General features: G+C 47.8%; 1 protein-coding gene across 1 annotated transcript in view; it reads right to left on the bottom strand.

The window, feature by feature from the left end:
- Nucleotides 1-636: 636 nt before the first annotated feature.
- THBS4 (thrombospondin 4) overlaps nt 637-19,458 on the bottom strand; it is a 53,809-nt gene continuing 34,987 nt past the window's right edge. The window contains exons 10-22 of the mRNA XM_061189393.1: nt 17,146-17,298; nt 13,966-14,070; nt 12,957-13,064; nt 12,491-12,650; nt 11,060-11,178; nt 9,931-9,983; nt 7,183-7,376; nt 5,934-6,112; nt 5,238-5,286; nt 4,945-5,141; nt 4,137-4,309; nt 1,520-1,659; nt 637-968 (exon numbers count right to left, since the gene is read on the bottom strand). Coding sequence (XP_061045376.1) covers nt 907-968; nt 1,520-1,659; nt 4,137-4,309; nt 4,945-5,141; nt 5,238-5,286; nt 5,934-6,112; nt 7,183-7,376; nt 9,931-9,983; nt 11,060-11,178; nt 12,491-12,650; nt 12,957-13,064; nt 13,966-14,070; nt 17,146-17,298 — 1,692 coding nt within the window. The 3' untranslated portion in view covers nt 637-906. The remainder of the gene's footprint in view (nt 969-1,519; nt 1,660-4,136; nt 4,310-4,944; nt 5,142-5,237; nt 5,287-5,933; nt 6,113-7,182; nt 7,377-9,930; nt 9,984-11,059; nt 11,179-12,490; nt 12,651-12,956; nt 13,065-13,965; nt 14,071-17,145; nt 17,299-19,458) is intronic.

The following is a 19,458-nucleotide window of genomic DNA, read 5'->3' as shown; positions in this document are numbered from 1 at the left end:
AGGCAATTTATAAAAATTTACCTGGATCTTTGCCTAACAAATGGAATGGGAGAAAGGCTAGTACAAAAATCAGGCAAGTTTCTGTCCCGTATATACAGCGAGGCTTCTGATACCACGGCAGATAGAGTGTATGTTGTGAGCAGCTTTCTGAGTTGTAGGAGGGCTTACATGATCCATATACGCTATTGTCCTTATTACTTAAGAGGCATTCGTGCAGCCAGCCAGCAAAAAATTTACTGGATATCTACTCCATGCCGGGCACTCAGATTATACAGACTGTAGTTAAGACATGGTCCTTTATTCTCAATTAGCTAATATTCCACTAGGGGGAGCCAAATATATAAATAAGCACAATAACCGTGTTGAAAGTGCTAGCACAGAAGTCTGGGCAGAAGGTGTGTGTGAGGTGGGGAGGGTAACAGAAGGAACTGGACAAATCTGCCCCAGGATGGGTCAGGAAAAGTCTTCATAGGAAAGGTGTCCCTGAGCAGTGTTTCTGAGGCTCCTTACCCAGAATAAGGAGGCTGCTGAGGTGAGCACGGGACTGTTTGTTAGGCTTCTGTGTGAAGCTAACTGGAGAGACAGAAGATGAGACCTCTGGCCTGAGCCTTTTGATTGATGCATGCGCTCAGTCTCACGTCTGAGGAAAAAAGATCCCCTGGCAAGTTGAACGTGGACACCACAGAGAACAGCACACACATCATCAAAGCCTGAGCCACGTGCAAGCGATGTCTGGGTAACACGGTTTTTAGAAATTATCTCTTCTTTATTGCTACATTCATATAAAACGTTTGGTATATTTGGGTGGGCAAAAGAAAGCCACAGTGTATATAAAGAAAGTTGTAGGAAGTTAAAAAATATGTGGTTTCAGTGTTTGTAAAAGCAGTCACGGATTGTTTCTTTGGTTTAGTTATCCAGGCGATCGAAATTCTGGGTTTGAAATTCTTGGAAGTCCTCTGGGATGGTGTCTGCAAAGGAGAACAGGCACAGGGGGATTAGGAAGGCTCCCTCCAGCCCGCATCCTGGTGCATCTCACGCTGGGAGGCATCCTGTAGGGGTTGCTGTCAGCCCACCCAGCAGGCCCCCAAAGACACCACCTCACGCCACCCCCCCGGCAGCCATTTTCTACCGCAGGCTGCTTTGCAAATTGTTGGCTTAAAGCCCAGGAGTGCTCATTCACAGGCCTAAAGAAAATTTGCACGCAGAATGGATTTTGAGTTTATGATTATGTGTGAGCTGTATGAAAATGAAGGCTGCCTGTCAATTAAACCTGCCTGAATCTCTCACTGAACCCACGTCCTAAGCCAAGGAGTTTAATTCTCTAGGGCTCAATTTCCTCATCTATCAAATAGGAAAAATGAGATCTACCTTTTACTTGGATTACACAGGGATTCTCAGGTTTCGGGAATATGTGGCATGAGCTTGCGGCTTCTGGAAGGGATGTGTGCTATACAATAGGGTGGCATTATTTGAGTTTTTTCTAGTAGTAATATTATGCAGTAACAAGAATGTACGTTACCATTGCAGCGATATTTGAGGTTGGACCAAATGATGTTTTCCTGGGAGAAGCAGAACACACCGAGCCGGCCTCCACGCATGGTGGTGTCTATGGTGACCCCCGAGTCAGCCACCAACTCGGAGCCTTCATAAAACTGCACCCTGCGGACAACACAGCCAGAGCGGGTCTCCACGAGCGGGTCTCAAACCAAGGTTGGGGGAAGCGCCTGTCATAAGACCTAGGGGTCCCACTTCTTATCCACCTGCGTCTTTGCTCTGTTTCATACTCCACTTTTCGCAGACCTGGATCGCGCTCCCGCTGCTGTGTTTCCCTATGAGACTGGAAGCTCCATGAGGTCAGGGACCACCTGTCCACACCTCCCCTCTTCCGTCTCTCCAAAGGCCTAGCATGATGCTGGGCACTGAGTTCAACTCGATGGGTACTCGCTGATGAGTTACAGAGAAATCACAATACGACTCAGGACCAAGAGGCTTTGTGACTTCACTGTCCAGTGAGTTACCTTGTCCAGACATCATGCTTGAAAACCACTGCTTTTCTCTAGGTCGAACTGATAACATTTGGTGGAATCCCAGAGCAATGATTCTCCTCGGGAGGGACAACACTCCCTAAGCAGGGTTTTAGAAATTTGTGGGAGCATTTTGAGCTGTCGTCACCGTGGCATTTAGTGACAGAGGCCAGGAGTGCTGGGTGGCTTACAAGGCCCTGGAGAGAAAAATCAAAACCTGTCCTGCATCCAGACACTTTTGGGGTGCTCCTCCAGACCCTTGGGTAGGTGGAGAGACTGTTTATCTGGGCTTAGAACCTAACTAACTCTCTCTCACTTGTGAACATCAAGTATTTTTTGCACTGGTATTAACTGATTTTCCAGGGTAAATTGAGAAACTGAGTACAGTCGACCCTTAAACAACATAGGCTTGAACTGCATGCGTCCACTTATATGTGGATTTTTCCCAAATACTACTTTACTATGTGATCTACAGGTGGTTGACTCTGCAGATACTGAGCCGCTGATATGGAAGGCCGACTATGGGACTTGAGCATCTGCGGATCTTTATCCATGGCGGGGTCCTGGAACTGGTCCCCTGAATTGTTCAAAGGTCAACTGTACTTTGTTTTGTTTAAAAACTAAGCTGTTCACTATTTACTTATTTTACTGGAGTATAGTTGATTCACAATGTTGTGTTACTTTCTGCTATACAGCAAAGTGAATCAGTTATACATATACATATATCCACTTTTTTAGATTCTATTCCCACATGGGCCATTACAGAATATTGAGTTCCCTGTGCTATACAGTAGGTCCTTATTAGTTATGCATTTTATATACAGTAGTGTGTATATGTCAATCCCAACCTCCTAATTTAATCCCTTCGCCCCCGTAAGATTGTTTTCTACATCTGTGACTCTACTTCTGTTTTGTAAATCAGTTCATTTGTACCTTTTAGGTTCCACATATAAGCGATGTCATACGATATTTGTCCTTCTCTGTAGCTGTTCACCATTTTAGAAAGTCACATCACTGCTGGCAATACCACTGCTGTGTCCACAACATACTAATCTGTAGTAGGACATCGCCTCTGCAGTGATTCTAGGCACAGGTGCCAGTGTCTGTCTCATTTTGTGTTGGGTTTGGTTGTGTCCAAGCATTTACACGATTTTGTTATAAATTATTATTTCTCTATTAGGGATCAGATTGACTCTCTAAAATAATATGTGCAGGTAGGTTATATTTTCTATGATTTCATTTTGGGACACAGAGGGGGCATTTCAAAATATGTCAAAAAAGGGGCATTAAGCTTAATAGGGCTGAGAACATGATCATCTTACTGTGAGACAGATTACATTTGATGTAATGTCTCAAAGAAGGACAAAATATGAATTAGCCCTCATGATTCGCTTTTTTCCACTCAGCAGCTTCCTTGCCCCCGGTCAGGAGAAAGTAATCAGCACCCTTCCTAAAAGTGCTACATAAGCTGGCATGGGTGTTGATCTGTAAGTTTGAGGAATGAGAGAGAAAAAGTACACCGACTAAATTTCAAAGATGTAGTGCTAAGGCATCCTAGCTTCTGAGAACAGTTGTTTGTTTTTTAAATAGTCCTACAGGGAAATAAGGCAGATTACATCGGCTCACATGAGGGTCAGTTCATGCCGAGGGTGGGACGTGCCGTCACTGTGTCAGGCACTGGGGAGACCAAGATAAAATGAGACATGGGTGCTGCCCTCGTGGAGTTTATCAGACCGTGAGGGACTCACTCACTGCAGCGTGAAATGTTTGTGGGTAAGTGATGATACAGGGCCCAGAGGGACCACACGGGGATGCGGATGGGAGAGTCAGTGCATGTCTCACCTCACACGGGTCAGCGTGGCAGAGGGGAATCACCGTTCCGGTGCCCCGGTGCCAAGGCCTCCCCCACAGAAGGTCCTTCTACCCCCAGTTTGGCCCTACCATCCAGGCGGTCAGTCTGAGCCGGGTGTCGTCCTCCCACCTCTCTTCTGGGAGTCTGAGGTCCCAGCGTGTCCTCGGGGACCCTCTGCTCAGGGAAGCAAAGGCTCCGCGATGCAGGAGGAGGATGCACTTTACTTCAAGTGCACAGGGAGGAGGGGGCGCTGCACCTACCTGATGTAGCCCACCTGGGGCCGGTGCTGCAGGAACCAGCGGTAGGACACCTTGTCCTTCCAGCCCACGTTCCTGGAGTCCTTCCACAGCAGCCTCACCTGGTCGCTGGTGTCCCCGGTGTGCCACAGGGAGTTGCGGAGATGCTCCCCCGGACCCGTCTTAGACTTAACGGCCTGGACAACGACACGAGCGAGGTCTTAGAACAGAATGCACAGACCACCCTTCCTGCACCCTGCATCCCTGGGGTGGTGATGGGGTGGGAATTCACGGTTACAATCTGGTGGCTTTGGATCTGGACACAAAGCATAAACACTTAGGTGCCATTTCTACTGCGATGCTCCCCCCAACCTTTCAGTAATCCGCACTGGCCAGTATTCCACTAACCCAGTCCATGTTTTTCCTGCTGCAAATCCATTGCGCCCCACATTTGGCCAATGAGGGCTCTGAAGTCTGCCCTTCCTCCCAGCAGGAGTGACAGAGGTAGCCTTCCAGCCCTCCTGTACAAAGTTGGCCCCATTGAGGAAACACATTAGCCAGTTTCCAAAAGAGTGTGCCTGAAGATGTACCTCCAAATCTTCCCCAACTCTTGGGCCCTACTGGGGCTGACATTCTCACCATCAGTCATCCAGAGGGAAGCATGTAGCTTGTACGCAGGAGTGAAGGCAAGGCCCTGGATGGGCTCCAGTGTTCCCTAACTAACTTGAATGCTGGCACGAATGCATCAATTCCTTAGATGAATAAATGCCATATGGGAGAACACAGAATTTAGAAGGCGGGTGAAGGGCCCAGAAGAAAGGGAGATGAGTACCTTGAGCTGAATGCCAGGTTCTGCAACAGCTCGGAACGGGGTGGCCTGCCAGTACGTCTGCTCTGTCTGCTTCCACATGACCACGTAGAAGCTGGAACTGTCTTGGTAACCGAAGATAAAGCCAGCATAATCATCGTCCGTCTGGGTGTTGACGTGGAAGGTCCCTTCGAAGTCCACTCCATTAAAAGCCGTGTACCCTGTAAAGATCAAAATAGATGAGAAAAACAGACAAACCACACGAGTAGCTGGAAAGAGTGAATTCTGTACCAGTGGTGATGAGGCCCTGGACATACCCACTGCCAGGCCTGGATCGCTGTTCATGGTCTGCACGATCTCCATGCCCTGCAGAGAGAGTTGAAGAGGTTAAGATTAACCTTAGAGGGGGTAGAATAATCTCAAAGAAGCCCAGAACCTCAGACCTCCATGTAGAGATTTCATTATCTGAGGAACTGCTCTACCTTGTTACGTGCTCAAAGAAAGCATACACTTAGGAAAAAACAACAAAAAACCCTCAAAGCTAAGTAGAAATAGTTTTGCTAAAACTGTCACTTAAGCTGAGTCAATAAACCCTTAATTAGAGAACATATGCTTCTAATGAATGTGACCTCCTGGGTGACACTGGAAAACCTACTAAGCCTCTCTGTGCCTGTCTTCTTTAGGGCCACAAGGAGGAGGACACACAGGAGCATCTACTGCAGAGATTAGGAGCACGGCTCTAGGGCCAGACTGCCTAGGTCCCGATTCCAGCAATGTTAGCTGCTTACCTGCAGCGCTACCCTGAGTAATCATTCAAGCTTTGTAACACTCGAGCTCATCATCTGTAAAACGAGGCTAATGAAAAAGCTCTGTCACAGGGCTGCTGAGAGGAACAAACATGACGCGGAACAGTGCCTGGCTCGAGGTCGGCACCCGCAAAATTTACCCACTACTCTCAGAAGGGCATGTGCCGAGAGGCAACGCTGAGCCGGTGCCAACCGCATGACCCTCACCTGGTTCAGGACCACCCAATTGGGATCGATCTGGGCGTCCCCTTCAGGGTCCAGGACCACCGTCTGATAGGCCCTGAAGTCGGTCAGGGTGACCTCTGCGTTCTCTGGGCACACGTCGATCCGATCGATGACTTGGTCGTGGTCGAAGTCTGTCTCGCAGATGTCCCCCACGCCGTCGCCTGCGGGGGTGGAGGAGGAGGGGGGGAGTTCAGTAATGCCTACTACCCCCAAGCCACCCCCTCCGTGATGGGGAAGGGGCTGGGCAAGGAGCAGAGAGAGCCTAAGACCCAGCTCCGCGTGAAGCGAGGAGTCCTGGAATCAGCCGTGTCTGAGTCGGCCCCGGAGTCCTCGTGGTGGGTTGGTGAACCCCACTGCAGGTGATCAAAAGGACTTCCTAGGGACAGAGTGGAGGGCAACTGTCCAAAGATGACCTGACAAGGGACTTCCCTGGTGGTCCAGTGGTTAAGACTACACCTTCCAAGGCAGGGGATGTGGGTTCGATCTCTGGTCGGGGAGCTAAAATCCCACATGCCTCGCAGCCAAAAAACCAAAACATAAAACAGAAGCAATATTGTAACAAATTCAATAAAGACTTTAAAAATGGTCCACATCAAAAAAAAAAAAAAAAACTTAAAAAAGAAAAGTGCACTTCAAAGTTGACCTGACAGGAAATCCTGGCTGTCCTCTAGGACAGGGGTTTCACCAACTGGTGGATCTTAAGCCTGACCTTACATAAGCAAATGTCTACAGTACTTTCTGGACTATGACGCATAAAAAGCAGGGAAGTTATGGTCACCAAAATCTCTCTAAGAATAATTTACAGTGATCCTTAGGCTGAATATCGCCCAGTGTCTTTTGTCCAGCTGACAGATGGTATTAAAATTTGAATTTGCATACTGGGATGGGCGTGGCCTCACCAGCGCACCTCCGTGCTCACCACCATCCTCACCACTCTGCTGTCTCATTTCTGGCTCTGGGCGTACCTCTCCTTAACAGCGTGGCCCCTGCAGGCATCAGGCACCACACAGGGCTGCGGGGCCCTCCCCTCCCTCCTGCTCCTGCTCTGTGACTCTGGTGAAAGGCATGAGCAAGATGGTGGAGCAGCTCTCCGAGCCCCGGTGGGGAGCACGTGGCTGCTTCCCTGCCCCGTGTGGTCTCACCCCAGGGCTGCGCCGAAGCAGCTCTTGCCCTGGCAGAGCTGGGCCACCACGTGCCTGGCTGAAGGGAGCCCTGGGCTGAGCCCACTTACTGTTGCTGTCCTCCTGGGCAGGGTTGGGGACCAGCCGGCAGTTGTCTGGTCCAGGGGGCACCAGGTCCGGGATGCCGTCATTGTCATCATCATCATCACACTCGTCACCAATCCCATCCTTATCAGTGTCCAGCTGGGCACTGTTAATGACAGTGGGGCAGTTGTCTGTACTGTCCTGGTGCCCGTCTCCATCACTGTGGGAGAAAGGAGAGGGGTTTGCGTCCCAGCTCAGCAGAGGACACGAAGAGTCCAGTTCTCAGGAGGGAGAGTTTGGGTTCGGGGTCTTAACCAGGCTTGGTCTTTTATCAAACCCACAGGTCCTTAGATGAGGCTGCCTTATGGGCCTCAGAGACCATTTCCCACTTCTCCAACCTGTTGAAACAAGTAGATCATTTTCTATTCAAAATAAGGGCCAATTTCTGTGATTTTGTGACCAGATGCTCCTTTCAGCCCCCGGGCACGACTGTGATCCCCGACAGAGAAAGTGGGAGGGGAACAAAGTGAGGGGCAGTGGAGCCAAACTGCCCACTCTGAGTCCTGGCTCAGCTGCGTACCAGCGTGCGGCCCTGGACGTGACACTTACCCCGCTATGGCTCAGCATCCTCCCCTGTACCATGGGAATAACAACAGCCTACCTCACAGGGTTGTTAGGAGGATTAAATGATTAAGTGATTAGAATTTTGCATGTTACATTTTAATATAAGAAAAACACTTCTAAGTGACTGGCTCTTGGGAAGCCCTATGGTGTTTCCTTTTCTATGACTCTTCACCATGCCCAGCCAGTAAGCCTGAGAAGCGTCAGATGTGAATGCACAGGGAGAAGGGGAGGAACAGCAGGGCCGCCCTTCCCAAGAACTGAGCACGTAGGCTGGGCTCGGCCCTGGGCTAACGCACTTCTCAGAACCCTCATTCTCTGCCCACCTGACATTCCTTCTTTCCAGGCCTAACGGCCACCTGAGGGTGAGTCTGCCCTGTCCCCAGGCTTCCCTGAGTTGATGGAGGCCTCCCACGGCTACTCTGGATTAGAGCAGATACTCCTTTCACGGGCGCCACCCACAGCCCGTCCTGAACCAGCAACTGCCCCACGCCGTCCACAACGGGACAAGGAAGGGAAGCCAGGGGCCAGTCCATGCCCTTCAGGCCAGTGCTTCCCAGATGGGTCCCAGAGAAAGTGAGGTCAACCCCGACAGGCAGAAGGTGACAGAACTCCAACAGTGGAATTCCTGGGCATGTGGCAGGGCTGCTTTCCAAATCATAAGATTGAGCTATTTCCATTAGCAGCCATTCCATATAGCCCTGAACATTTTTATGCAAAACCAAGCAGTTTCTGTCCTCAAGTTTGTGGGAATTAAGATGTAGTGGAATGAGTTATTTATTTTAGGCAGAAAATCTAGAGGCTGGTGGGACAGGATATTTTAGAAATCACTTAGATGGCACTGAGAGCGCAGGATGACCTTCAACAGGGAACATTCTTGATATACATTATTGAGGGAAGTTGTCAGGGTACCAGTCCCATCTTCCCCTCAAAAACGGAGACATCCTATGTCAGACTGTCACCGACTTGCCTCTCCTCTCCTCATGCTGTGATAACAATAATACCCCAGTTACCATTTTCTGCAGGTCACCTGAGGGCCAGCACTGGAGGTAGGAGCTTTACCTACATTATCTTTCATTTTTACCATCACCTGGCATTTAGTTCTCTCTACTTTGCAGATGAAGAAATTGAGACTCAGAGACTGAGAAGTATGCTGACGTTCACTTAGCTGGCATGTACTGTGCAGCAAGGACATGGAGCACAAGGAAAGAGATGGGACTTGATAGGAGCTGTCCTTGAGCAAGGTTGGGCTTGGGAGCTGCTGCCTGTAGGGCAGCCTCTGAGAAGAGGTTGAGAAGGGCAGCTACGTTTCTTCCTGCTTTGCCTTTTAGACTCCTTTCCCTCTCTCATCCCTGTCCTGCTGCCCCTTTGATTCCCTACAGAGATGAAAGGGTTTAGAGTCTTGGACGGCAGGTACCTCTAGGGCAGAGCTGGCCATGCCTACATTTTTGATGTTCCTATAGCATCTGATCCAGCCCCGTGTCTTAACGTAGGACTCCATCCATGTGGGGCTAGAAGGGCTGACAACATTCATTTGCATAGAACAACTCCACCCAAATAAAGAAAACTGAAAGAAAAAATTCCAAGGACAAAGAAATAACAGTGATTCCCTCAGCACACTGACAGCTCTCTATTTTGGGATGATGGTGAAGCTTTCCTGAGCTGAAAGAATATAACAGCAAAAGAGCTAACATCTATGCAACAGAAACTGTAATATGTACTTTCCATAAATTAACTCAACTTTCACAGTAGTCCTAAGAGCTACATTCCATTTCCATCCCCATTTTACAGATGAGAAAATGGAGGCACAGAGAGATGAGGTAACTTGCCTAAGGTAAGCTGATGTGTAAATGGAGGACCTGGGATTTATATCTAGCTGTGTCGCTCCAGAGCCCATCTCTAAAGCATGATGCTACACCGCCTCTCCTGTGATAGAGTCTCAGTTGCTTGAGTGCCTAGTGGCCCCTCCTGGTACCGTCAACTCCCCCATTCATGGAGGTGCAGTGACCCTGACCAAAGACAGGGCTATTGTCCCTCCAGCAACTCAATCTGCCCAGAGAGATCCCAAAGCATGGTAGCAACAGAGAGCTCTGAAAGAGAAAACTTTCTCTGGAATTTTCATCGGCGCTGTGCAGCTGGGAAACATGCCATACCTGTCCTGATTGGTGTCACAGGAGTCCCCAACCAGATCGTTATCCACATCAGACTGCAAAGAGAACAAAACGTGTTATTTACCCCTGGGCCTGCACAGAATGTTCCAGAGAAGGCAGACCCAGCCCATCATCACCGGATCTCAGGAATTATTTCTCTGGAATTGGGGTGGTGCAAACTGCAAAAGGACAACACCATATTGGTGTAGGCACAATGCTGAATTTTCAAAAAAGCCTTCCAAAATATCAAGCTCCAAGGATGGGCTGCCTACACACCAGATGAGCTGATTGGAGAAGGGCGCTGGGGCAGCATGGTGGCAGGTGGAGACGTGGCACTCTGGCACGGGTCGGAAGGGAGCCAGCCACAGGCACGGGGACAAGGCAAACAGATTTTGCTTTGCTTCTGCATTTTGGAATTGAGCCAGAATAGGAGTGAGTCAGAGGGCAATAATGATGCCCCTCTCTCAGGGCTTTAAAAATAAGTGATACATCATACCCAATTATCCAGACAGGAAGGAGGAGAGAGAAGGGAAACAGCACATCGCTGATTGAACCCAATCTGAAATGTCCATACATAGGCTGTTGTTGGGATTTGGGGATGAAAGGGACATGAGGCTCCCAATGGTTAATTTCCACATTGCATTTTCCTTTCAGCAAAAAAACAACTTGTTTTGGGCATCATTAAACTATTACTGGGACTTCCCCGGTGGTCCAGCAGTTAAGACTCTGTGCTCCCAATGCAGGGAGCCCAGGTTCGATCCCTGGTCAGGGAACTAGATCCTGCATGCCTCAACTAAAGATCCCGCACACAGCAACGAAGAGCCCACGTGCTGCAACTAAGACCCTGCACAGCCAAATAAATTTTAAGAAACCCCCAAAACTCCTATTCCTAACCTCACAGGGACTTCACAGCCTGTGAGGTTAGTCCAGAAGGTCTCAGATCTCCTGTAATGTTCTTCCCATCACCTCCAGGCTTAAGTATACAATTTCACCACCTCTGCTGTTAGGTATAAGGCAACAGCAAAGAACTGGGCTGGCGGGCTCTGCTGGGTTCTTCCAGACACGGGTCTTACATGAGTCTTTGCATTGGGCAGTTCAGCCTAGAGTTTGGATTCCCCTGGATCCTACTAACCTGGTTAGGGTTGCTGACATCAGGACAGCTGTCACAGGCATCCCCCACGCCATCACCATCTTTGTCCTGTTGATCACGGTTGGGAACTTTCTGGCAGTTGTCCAGGAAGTTTTTTATTCCTATGAGAAAGGAATGCTTCCCTGAGTCAGGCGAACATCACAGAAAGGTCTGGAGCACAGACTTCCAGGTGCTGTAGAGATCAGGCCAGCACATGGTACACAGTAGGTAATGTCTGCCTGGGTCATCCTCAGAGAGCCATACCTTTTCCAGCAGTTACCTGGAGGTAATGTCAAAGGATGGATTCTGGGAGGCTTAAAAAAGAAGAGTGACCTGAGGCATTTATCCACTGAGTTAGAATTTGTTGAAGATATCAAGGGCTATCACTGCAACCGGATGAGGGGGTCATGAGGGCTAGGTGGGCTGACCCTGGAGAGGGAGGACCTCACGGGTGTGTGAGCTATGACAAGGGCCCCGGGGCTCAGGCAGTGGTGTGCTGGAGTCAGGCCAGTCATACCCATTTCTCCCCAGATTCCCGTTCAATCATGTCATCTCCTCTTGGTACCTTGGAACCAGTGATGGTGGAAGTGGTATTTACATAGTGGAAACTGGCAAATGCTACAACTCGGGGCATTTTTTGTTTGTTTCACTGAGCTGGTTTACCATCAGTCAGGCTTACAGAAGGTGGGGTTGTGTTTTAGAGACATGTGAATAGTCTGGAGTGTGGGGTGTGTGTTGGTTAGTGGTGGGTGTAGTGTATTTCTAAAAGAAAATTCCTTCAAGGTCCTGTGTTGTGATATGTTTTTCAGAAACTATCGGATCCAGCCTATACTATGATGATAGTCATCTATATGTTACGGAAGCTATACAGGAACAAACGTCTTTCCTCACGGCCTGTGAGGCTCCAGAGTTGTGCTCCAGAAGTGCTATTCACACAGACCACAATACGAGGCCCCTTCAGTGGACCCTGGAGCTGGGTGATGCAGCCGCCCTGCCTGACAGCTCTTCCCAGTCTCCTGGGAAATGCCCGATTCTCTGCAGGAGGAGCCTGACCCAGGGCTGCGGCCCATGACCCTGCTCAGCCCCTCTACCTCAATCCTCCACTTCCAGGACCCTTATGCATGAGAAGGATGGTGGGGAGGGAGGAAAGCTACAGTCTGGGAAGACAGATGCCCTACAAAGTCACATCCCTGACAAGACACTGCTCGAAGGGATTCCTACAAAGTTTCTGGCAATGATGTAGAGTTCCCAGAACACCAGGGTTCTTCTTCCACAGAAACAAGTGGGCCTTGGGGCCGCCAGGCACAGGCCATGTGGAACCCCCTGGAGCGGGAAGGCCCTCAGAGTCAGTCATTCTATTCCTGCTCCTAAGAGAGAACAAGGGGAAAAAGGACAAATGAGTCCCAAGTAAAAGACTAAGCAAGACAAACGCACCATCTCCATCCATGTCGTCATCGCAGGCATCTCCTTTTCCATCCCCGTCAGTGTCCTTCTGGTCATTATTTAGGACATTCCGGCAGTTATCACAGGCATCCCCAAAGATATCTTTGTCACCGTTCCTCTGGTCCACGTTGTAAGTCAGGACACAGTTATCCTAAAGGATCAAAAGACCGACATTAACTCTGACTTTTACTGAATCCCCACTGTGTGCCTGGTCCTGCGGTGGAGGCCAGCCAACCTTCCCCCGACTGGCATGAGATGTCGCAACTCAGGAGGCCCAAGTTCATCAGTTTTATAAACATTTCAGAATCTTAGAATAAAAAATTGCAGTGTTATGGGAACGCAGGCATGGAAACAGACAATCGGGATGATTAATATAAATAGTTGACTTCACGGCCTTTCTTCCACCATCCCTGGTATGTGGCAATTCATAGGCCCTCCCAGCAAAGCAGGCACCTACCTGCTCATTCAGGATCCCATCTCCATCAGCATCCTCGTCACAAGCATCTCCAAGGCCATCTCCGTCTGCATCCTCTTGGCCGGAATTTGGCACATACTTGCAGTTGTCCTAAGTTGGAGAAACACAGCTCAGAGACACATCTACATTTGTATTTTTTCAGCTTTATTGAGGTATAACTGACAAATAAAATTGCAAGACATTTAAAGTGTATAATGTGATGATTTGATATATGCTGATATTGTGAAGGGATTCCCCCATTGAGTTAATTAACATATGCATCACCTCACATGTTTATCTCCCCATTTTTTTTGCTGAGAACATTTAAGGTCTACTCTCTTAGCAAATTTCAACTATACAGTACAGTGTTATCAACTATAGTCACCATGTTATACATTAGAGCCTCAGATCTTATTCACCTCATGGCGGAAAGTTTGCACCCTTTTATCAACTTCTCCCCATTTCCCCCATCCCCATCTCCATCTGTCTTAAGTCAAAAACTATTTCTGCCTGTACCTGTCTGGCTTTTTTTAAAAAATAAATTTATTTATTTTTGGCTGCGTTGGGTCTTCATCGCTGCGCGCTTTCTCTAGTTGCGGTGAGCGGCGGCTACTCTTCGTTGCGGAGTAGGGCTCTAGGCACACGGGCTTCAGTAGTTGTGGCATGTGGGCTCAGCAGTTGTGGCTCGCGGGCTCTAGAGCGCAGGCTCAGTAGTTGTGGCGCAGGGACTTAGTTGCTCCACGGCATGTGGGATCTTCCCGGACCAGGGCTCGAACCTGTGTCTCCTGCATTGGCAGGCGGATTCTTAACCACTGCGCCACCAGGGAAGTCCCTACCTGTCTGGCTTTATTGTTGATGGCTGTTTTGCTACATTTGAGATGCAGCTACTTCGAAAATACAATTTTAAATGGAACCCACAGAACCTCTGCCCCATATAAGATGTGGCTTTGGAAAGCCACAGACTGAGTGTGCGTGCACGTGCGTGTGTTTTTCCCCTGTTTGTCCCCCTTACCTTTTTGCAGTTCCTGGCAGAGCACAGCAATTCTTCGTCAGGGTAACTGTCAATGTCCAAGTCCTTTCCGCAGATGTAGCCGTCACCAGCCCAGCCAACCCTACACTGTGAAGGGAAAACCCGTCAGGAGCCCAGGAGCTGAGCCTGGTGGGAGGCCGGGGTCTGACAGGGGCCTCTGCTCCTGTGTGTGCATCCCCAGAGGGAGGGCCAGAAAGCTTTGTTGGTAGGATTTTAAAACTATTAAACTGTGTTTTGAATAGTCTAATGGTTCAAAATTCAAAAAGTACAAAGGGAGAGTGAAAACTCCTTCCTGCTCCTGCACCTTGGCTCAGGAATCAAGGCAATCTGCTCTCATGAATACTTTCAGAGACATGCTGGGCAGAGATCAGCAAACACACATACATTCTTTTTCTTTCTGTCCTTCAGCACAATTGGTAGCACACATACAAACACTGCTCTGTACCTTGATTTTTAAAAAAATTAACGTAATATCTTAGAGCTCTTTTCATATTACCACATGTAGATTTGTGTCTTCCTTTTTAATGGGCACAGATATATCATACATAAAGTGGAATGCATGCACCTCAATTAATTCAACCAGTCCTCTACTGGTCGGTGTCAAGTCGTTAAAACCTTTTTCTGTTGCAAACAATGCTGCCACAAAGAATTCGAGGACATTTATCATTCTGCACATGTACTGGCTTCTTAGTATGAAACTCTTGGTTCAAAGGGTATTTGTATTTGTACTTTTGAATTATTGTCAAAATGTTCTCCATATGATTATCCAATTTCTTCTCCCAGTGGAAATGAATGCACACAAGGGTGGAGTGGCTGCTGTGGCCCCTTCCTTAGCATTCTGGAGCCACAGTCGTATCTCTGAATCTAATGGTCTTCTAGATCAATTTCCACCACAGCAGGAACCTTCCAAAGTGCTGTACCTCCACTCATAACTTTAAACAGGTGAAGATTCCCACAGGTGTAGTGCTGGGTCTGCGTGTTCTCTACATCTCTGGAAAAGTCTACCCAAGTTCCATGCCACCACCAGCTGCTGAGAGCAAGCCTTCATTGTCAGCAGAAGAGGCATTAAAATAACAGTTATTCTATACCAGACTCTACAGGCATTTTCTCCAGTCCTTACAGTGAGGCTGCAAGGTCATCACTATCCCATTTTACAAAAGAGTCGACTCGGCTCAGAGTGGCTAAGTGCCTTGCCCAAGGTCTCAGAGCTGAGATTTGAACTCAAGACTGTCCCAGTTCAATGTTTTCTGCCACATGTATTTGGTTAACATGCACTTTGAGTTCTCCCTCTGATATTCCATATAGTTGGCCTGGCTAAAGGATGAATGATAAACCCAAGAGAAAGGAAATCCTTCCATAAGTGGTGTCATGGGTATGAGGTGGTACCTGGGAGCCCAGCTCAGGAGCAGGTTGGGTGCCCGAGGAGGGGCAGGCAGAACAGCAGAAAGAACAGGAGACAAGGGGGCCTGGAAAATGACAGGGAACCAGCAAGGCAGGAGCGGGTAAGAGTCGGGGGAACAGGGCCAAGGAAAAAGAAACTTTACATGAGTAAATGTTAAATTTCCTGCCCTCATTAATCAAAATAAGGTGATTTAAGACCAGTGACTTCCTAAGCTGCAGCCTGTCTGTTCTCAATCATGTGCACCCCGCTTCTGTAACCAGAGATGTAGAAGGCAGGATCCAAAGACACCCCTCCCAGTAACTACCCTTATTTCTGTTCAATTGCTTCAGCAGGGCCTTCAGAAGGCCTGGAAAGCTCAGCCATGGGGTATGGTCCTTGACTCATTTTAATGAAGAAAAGATTTCCTCTAGGAACAAGTATGTTTTTAATGAGCCATTTTCTGGCAGATTAAATTATTTTAGTAGTCACACCAAGTGTATTAATCCTTTACCATCTGTCACTGTGCCTTATTACAAATTCAAAACCACATTAAGAGCCTCATCTCCCACCATCCCAGGGGAATCGTTAATTTGTTCACAGAAAATGAGGATTTAAACATAGATATACGCTTGCCTCTCAGTGGGAATAAACATGCCCCATCAACAGGAATTAGAGGAACTGTTGATTTTTTTCTCCCCATTGAACCCAGCTCATTCCTTCATCAGTATCTTGTTACAAATTATCTGTGCTGCTGGAGAGAGCCGGTGTCATTACAGTTATTTCTCTAACTTACTTTTGATTCTTCTCATTTTTCCTATTTGAAAGTGATATGCCCATTGTAGAAAATTCTGAGAACATGAAGGTAAGGAAGTCTGAGTTTGAGGTATAAAGAAGAGAGAAAAAGTCTCCCAGGATCCATCCTGCCGCTCAGGGTGATCGCCATGAACCTATGAACCCCCAACTCTAAAGGGCCTGGCTCCCTGGGGAGGAAGGAGGAGGTGAGCGGCTGAAGACGGCTGATTTAGCAGCGCCTAGGATCCCCCAGGGCTCCGGGGCAGGATGGATGGCAGGAATGAACCTCATTTCTCACCAAGGGCCCACTACACACCTGCCTGGCGGGAGACCCTTGCAAGGCTGCAACTGCCCTGCCCTCTACCCACCTCCTCCTCCCCGGGCCGGCTCCCTGGTGGGGAACCGCATGGGAAGGAGAGTGAGCACCCACTGAGCCACTCCTGAACCTCGCCGAGGTGGACACAGAGAACAGAAGGTGTTGCGGAAGATGGGAGGTTTTTCTCCCAGGGTGTATAAGAGCAGCCCACCACCCCTCCACTGTGGCTCACCTCCTGGAGTATTAGGCCAGATTTTGAAACTGGATGTCCTCAGGGTGAGGACAGTAAGGAATGGCAGCAGTGTGCTCATATAAACCAGCAGCTAGGGCAGCAGTCAGAAGGGAGGGAAGGAGGCTCCTTCCTCTACGGCTGCTCACTTCTCGGGCCTTCCATAGAGGGTGGTTGGGAGTTGGGGCTCCACCACCGAGGTGCCCGAGGGGATGGTGCCGACCCACGGCCAAGAGGGAGAGAAAGAGGGTGGCTGATGGTTAGGTGGACCTCAGATTGCTCCCCACAAACTCAGCTGACTCTGTTATTACTACATCCTTTGTTTACTTTGATGGAATTGTTTTCATTCTTGAGTACTTTTACCCTGAAGCAAGTAGAAACCGGAGAGGGGTGGTGTTTCAAATGGAAGGGGGAAAATGATAAAGCAAGTAGCAAACAACTTACCACGCATGTCACAGCCCCCTGCCTCTCTTCAATGCACTGTGCGTTCACGCTGCAAGGGTTCAGTTCTGGATTCCTGCAGCTTCTTTCCATTTTGCATCCCCTCGTCTGATCACCAATGTACCCTGGTTTACAAGGCCCACAGCGATAAGATCCCTGTAAGGAGCAGAGCAAGACGGTGAGCCAGGGCCTCAGACCTGTGAGCAAAGGTACGGCGCTTGTGTCTATTTTCACATGTACTCGATGATGCCAGGACGAAGTGAGCCCCATGCCTGCCTCTGCTTATGTGTATGTCTTATAACACTGTGTGAGTATTGGGGGAGACACTACCAGACTGGAAGCCACAGCAGGCCACGGAGACATGAAGGAACACAATCGAAGGCAGAAGGCTGGCCAGTGAGCCACTTTGACTTGCTGGCTCCACTGTGGAGGGCAAGGAGGAAAGGGCTGAAAACTCCAATGAAGTCCTGGGAGGTGGAGTGAGAAAATTTACTCTGGGGACAAAGAACATGGTTTGGTTAAAAAGCAAATGAGAAAAATTTTATTTAATGTTCATTTGGCTTTTTTTTTTTTTAACAATCAAGTGACAAAGGAACAGAGAAATGTCGTTGGCCTTGCACTGAGAATTCTTGATGAGGTGGGGTGTTGTGGAAGAAACCTGGCAAATGAGCTGTCAGCTCCATTGCGATGGCACTTCCAGGGCAAGCCTGACTTTTTTTTTTTTTTTTTTAAGACAGCTTTACTGAGATAGACTTTACATATCATGAAAGACACCCACGTAAACTATACAATTCAATGATTTTGGTCACTCACAACTCCTGAATCACTGAATCCAAAAGATGCTTTCCAAGTATTATTATTTTATTTTTCCCACACTGCAGGGCTTGTGGGATCTTAGTTCCCCATCCAGGGGTTGAACCCAGGCCCTGGGAGAATCCTAACCACTGGACCACCAGGGAATTCTCTCCAATGATCTTTCGTGATCTGTCAGCCTCATTGGAAGACTCCCTTTGGTCAGTTCTTTCCTTTTCTTTGCTTCTCTGCTCTTTTTCCTTTGCCTACTTCTTCATTTTTGAAGTTTTCTAGAGTTCTATTTTGTAGACAGTTCCACTGTCTACTTTTCCTCTCCCTGAGTGGCTTTAGTTATTACCTTCATGTCAGTGTCTCCCAAATCCATTTTGGCAGACTAGCTTTGTCCTGGTAAAAAGCTAAGAAGCAATAAGTCCCAGTATATTCCTAGGCAGCACAGTGGATAAGAACAGGGCTCTGCAGCCAGACTGGATATCTTATGAGATGTGTGGCCTTTGCCTAATTATTTAACTTTGCTGTGCCTCAGTTTCTTCAACTGTAAAATGGGGATAATAATAGTGCCTATTGACAGGTTTGTTGTGAGGATTAAAATAAGTGACTTGATATTTATAAAATTCTTTGACATATAAGGAAACTAGGAACCTAGAGATTAAAAACCTTTCCCAGGAACATACAGTAAGTGAGAAGCAGTCATATCTGGAGCCAATAGTTCTTTCCTTGACAGTCTACTGTGCTACACCTATCATCTTGGAAAGAGTCAACAGGAACTTTCAGGAATAAAAGCCATATCTGATTAGTTAAAATTTTGACCCACTAAGCATTAAGCATTTTAATTTAATACAAATGACTTTTGAGAAGTTCTATGAAAATAATGAACACCATATGGGAATTGTGTTGTCACGAGTAAAATGCATATTTTGGAATACTGAATTATTAATACAAACTAAAAAGCTCTTCCTATTTAAAAAATACTAGAATGATAATATTTTATTCAATAAACATTCATTCAAAAGCCCACCACTGATCAGGAAACTTGCATAAGCCTCTTAGACAGCCTCATCCACCAGAGGGCAGACAGCAGAAGCAAGAAGAACTACAATCCTGCAGCCTGTGGAACAAAAACCACATTCACAGAAAGATAGACAAGATGAAAAGGCAGAGGGCTATGTACCAGATGAAGGAACAAGATAAAACCCCAGAAAAACAACTAAATGAAGTGGAGACAGGCAATCTTCCAGAAAAAAAATTCAGAATAATGATAGTGAAGATGATCCAGGACCTTGGGAAAAGAATGGACGCAAAGATCGGGAAGATGCAAGAAATGTTTAACAAAGACCTAGAAGAATTAAAGAACAAACAAACAGAGATGAACAATACAATAACTGAAATGAAAACTACACTAGAAGGAATCAATAGCAGAATAACTGAGGCAGAAGAACGGATAAGTGACCTGGAAGACAGAATGGTGGAATTCACTGCTGCGGAACAGACTAAAGAAAAAAGAAT

The sequence above is a fragment of the Eubalaena glacialis genome, chromosome 4 (assembly GCF_028564815.1).
Source record: "Eubalaena glacialis isolate mEubGla1 chromosome 4, mEubGla1.1.hap2.+ XY, whole genome shotgun sequence".
NCBI lineage: Eukaryota > Metazoa > Chordata > Mammalia > Artiodactyla > Balaenidae > Eubalaena > Eubalaena glacialis.
This window is presented reverse-complemented; position numbering and strand designations above follow the sequence as displayed.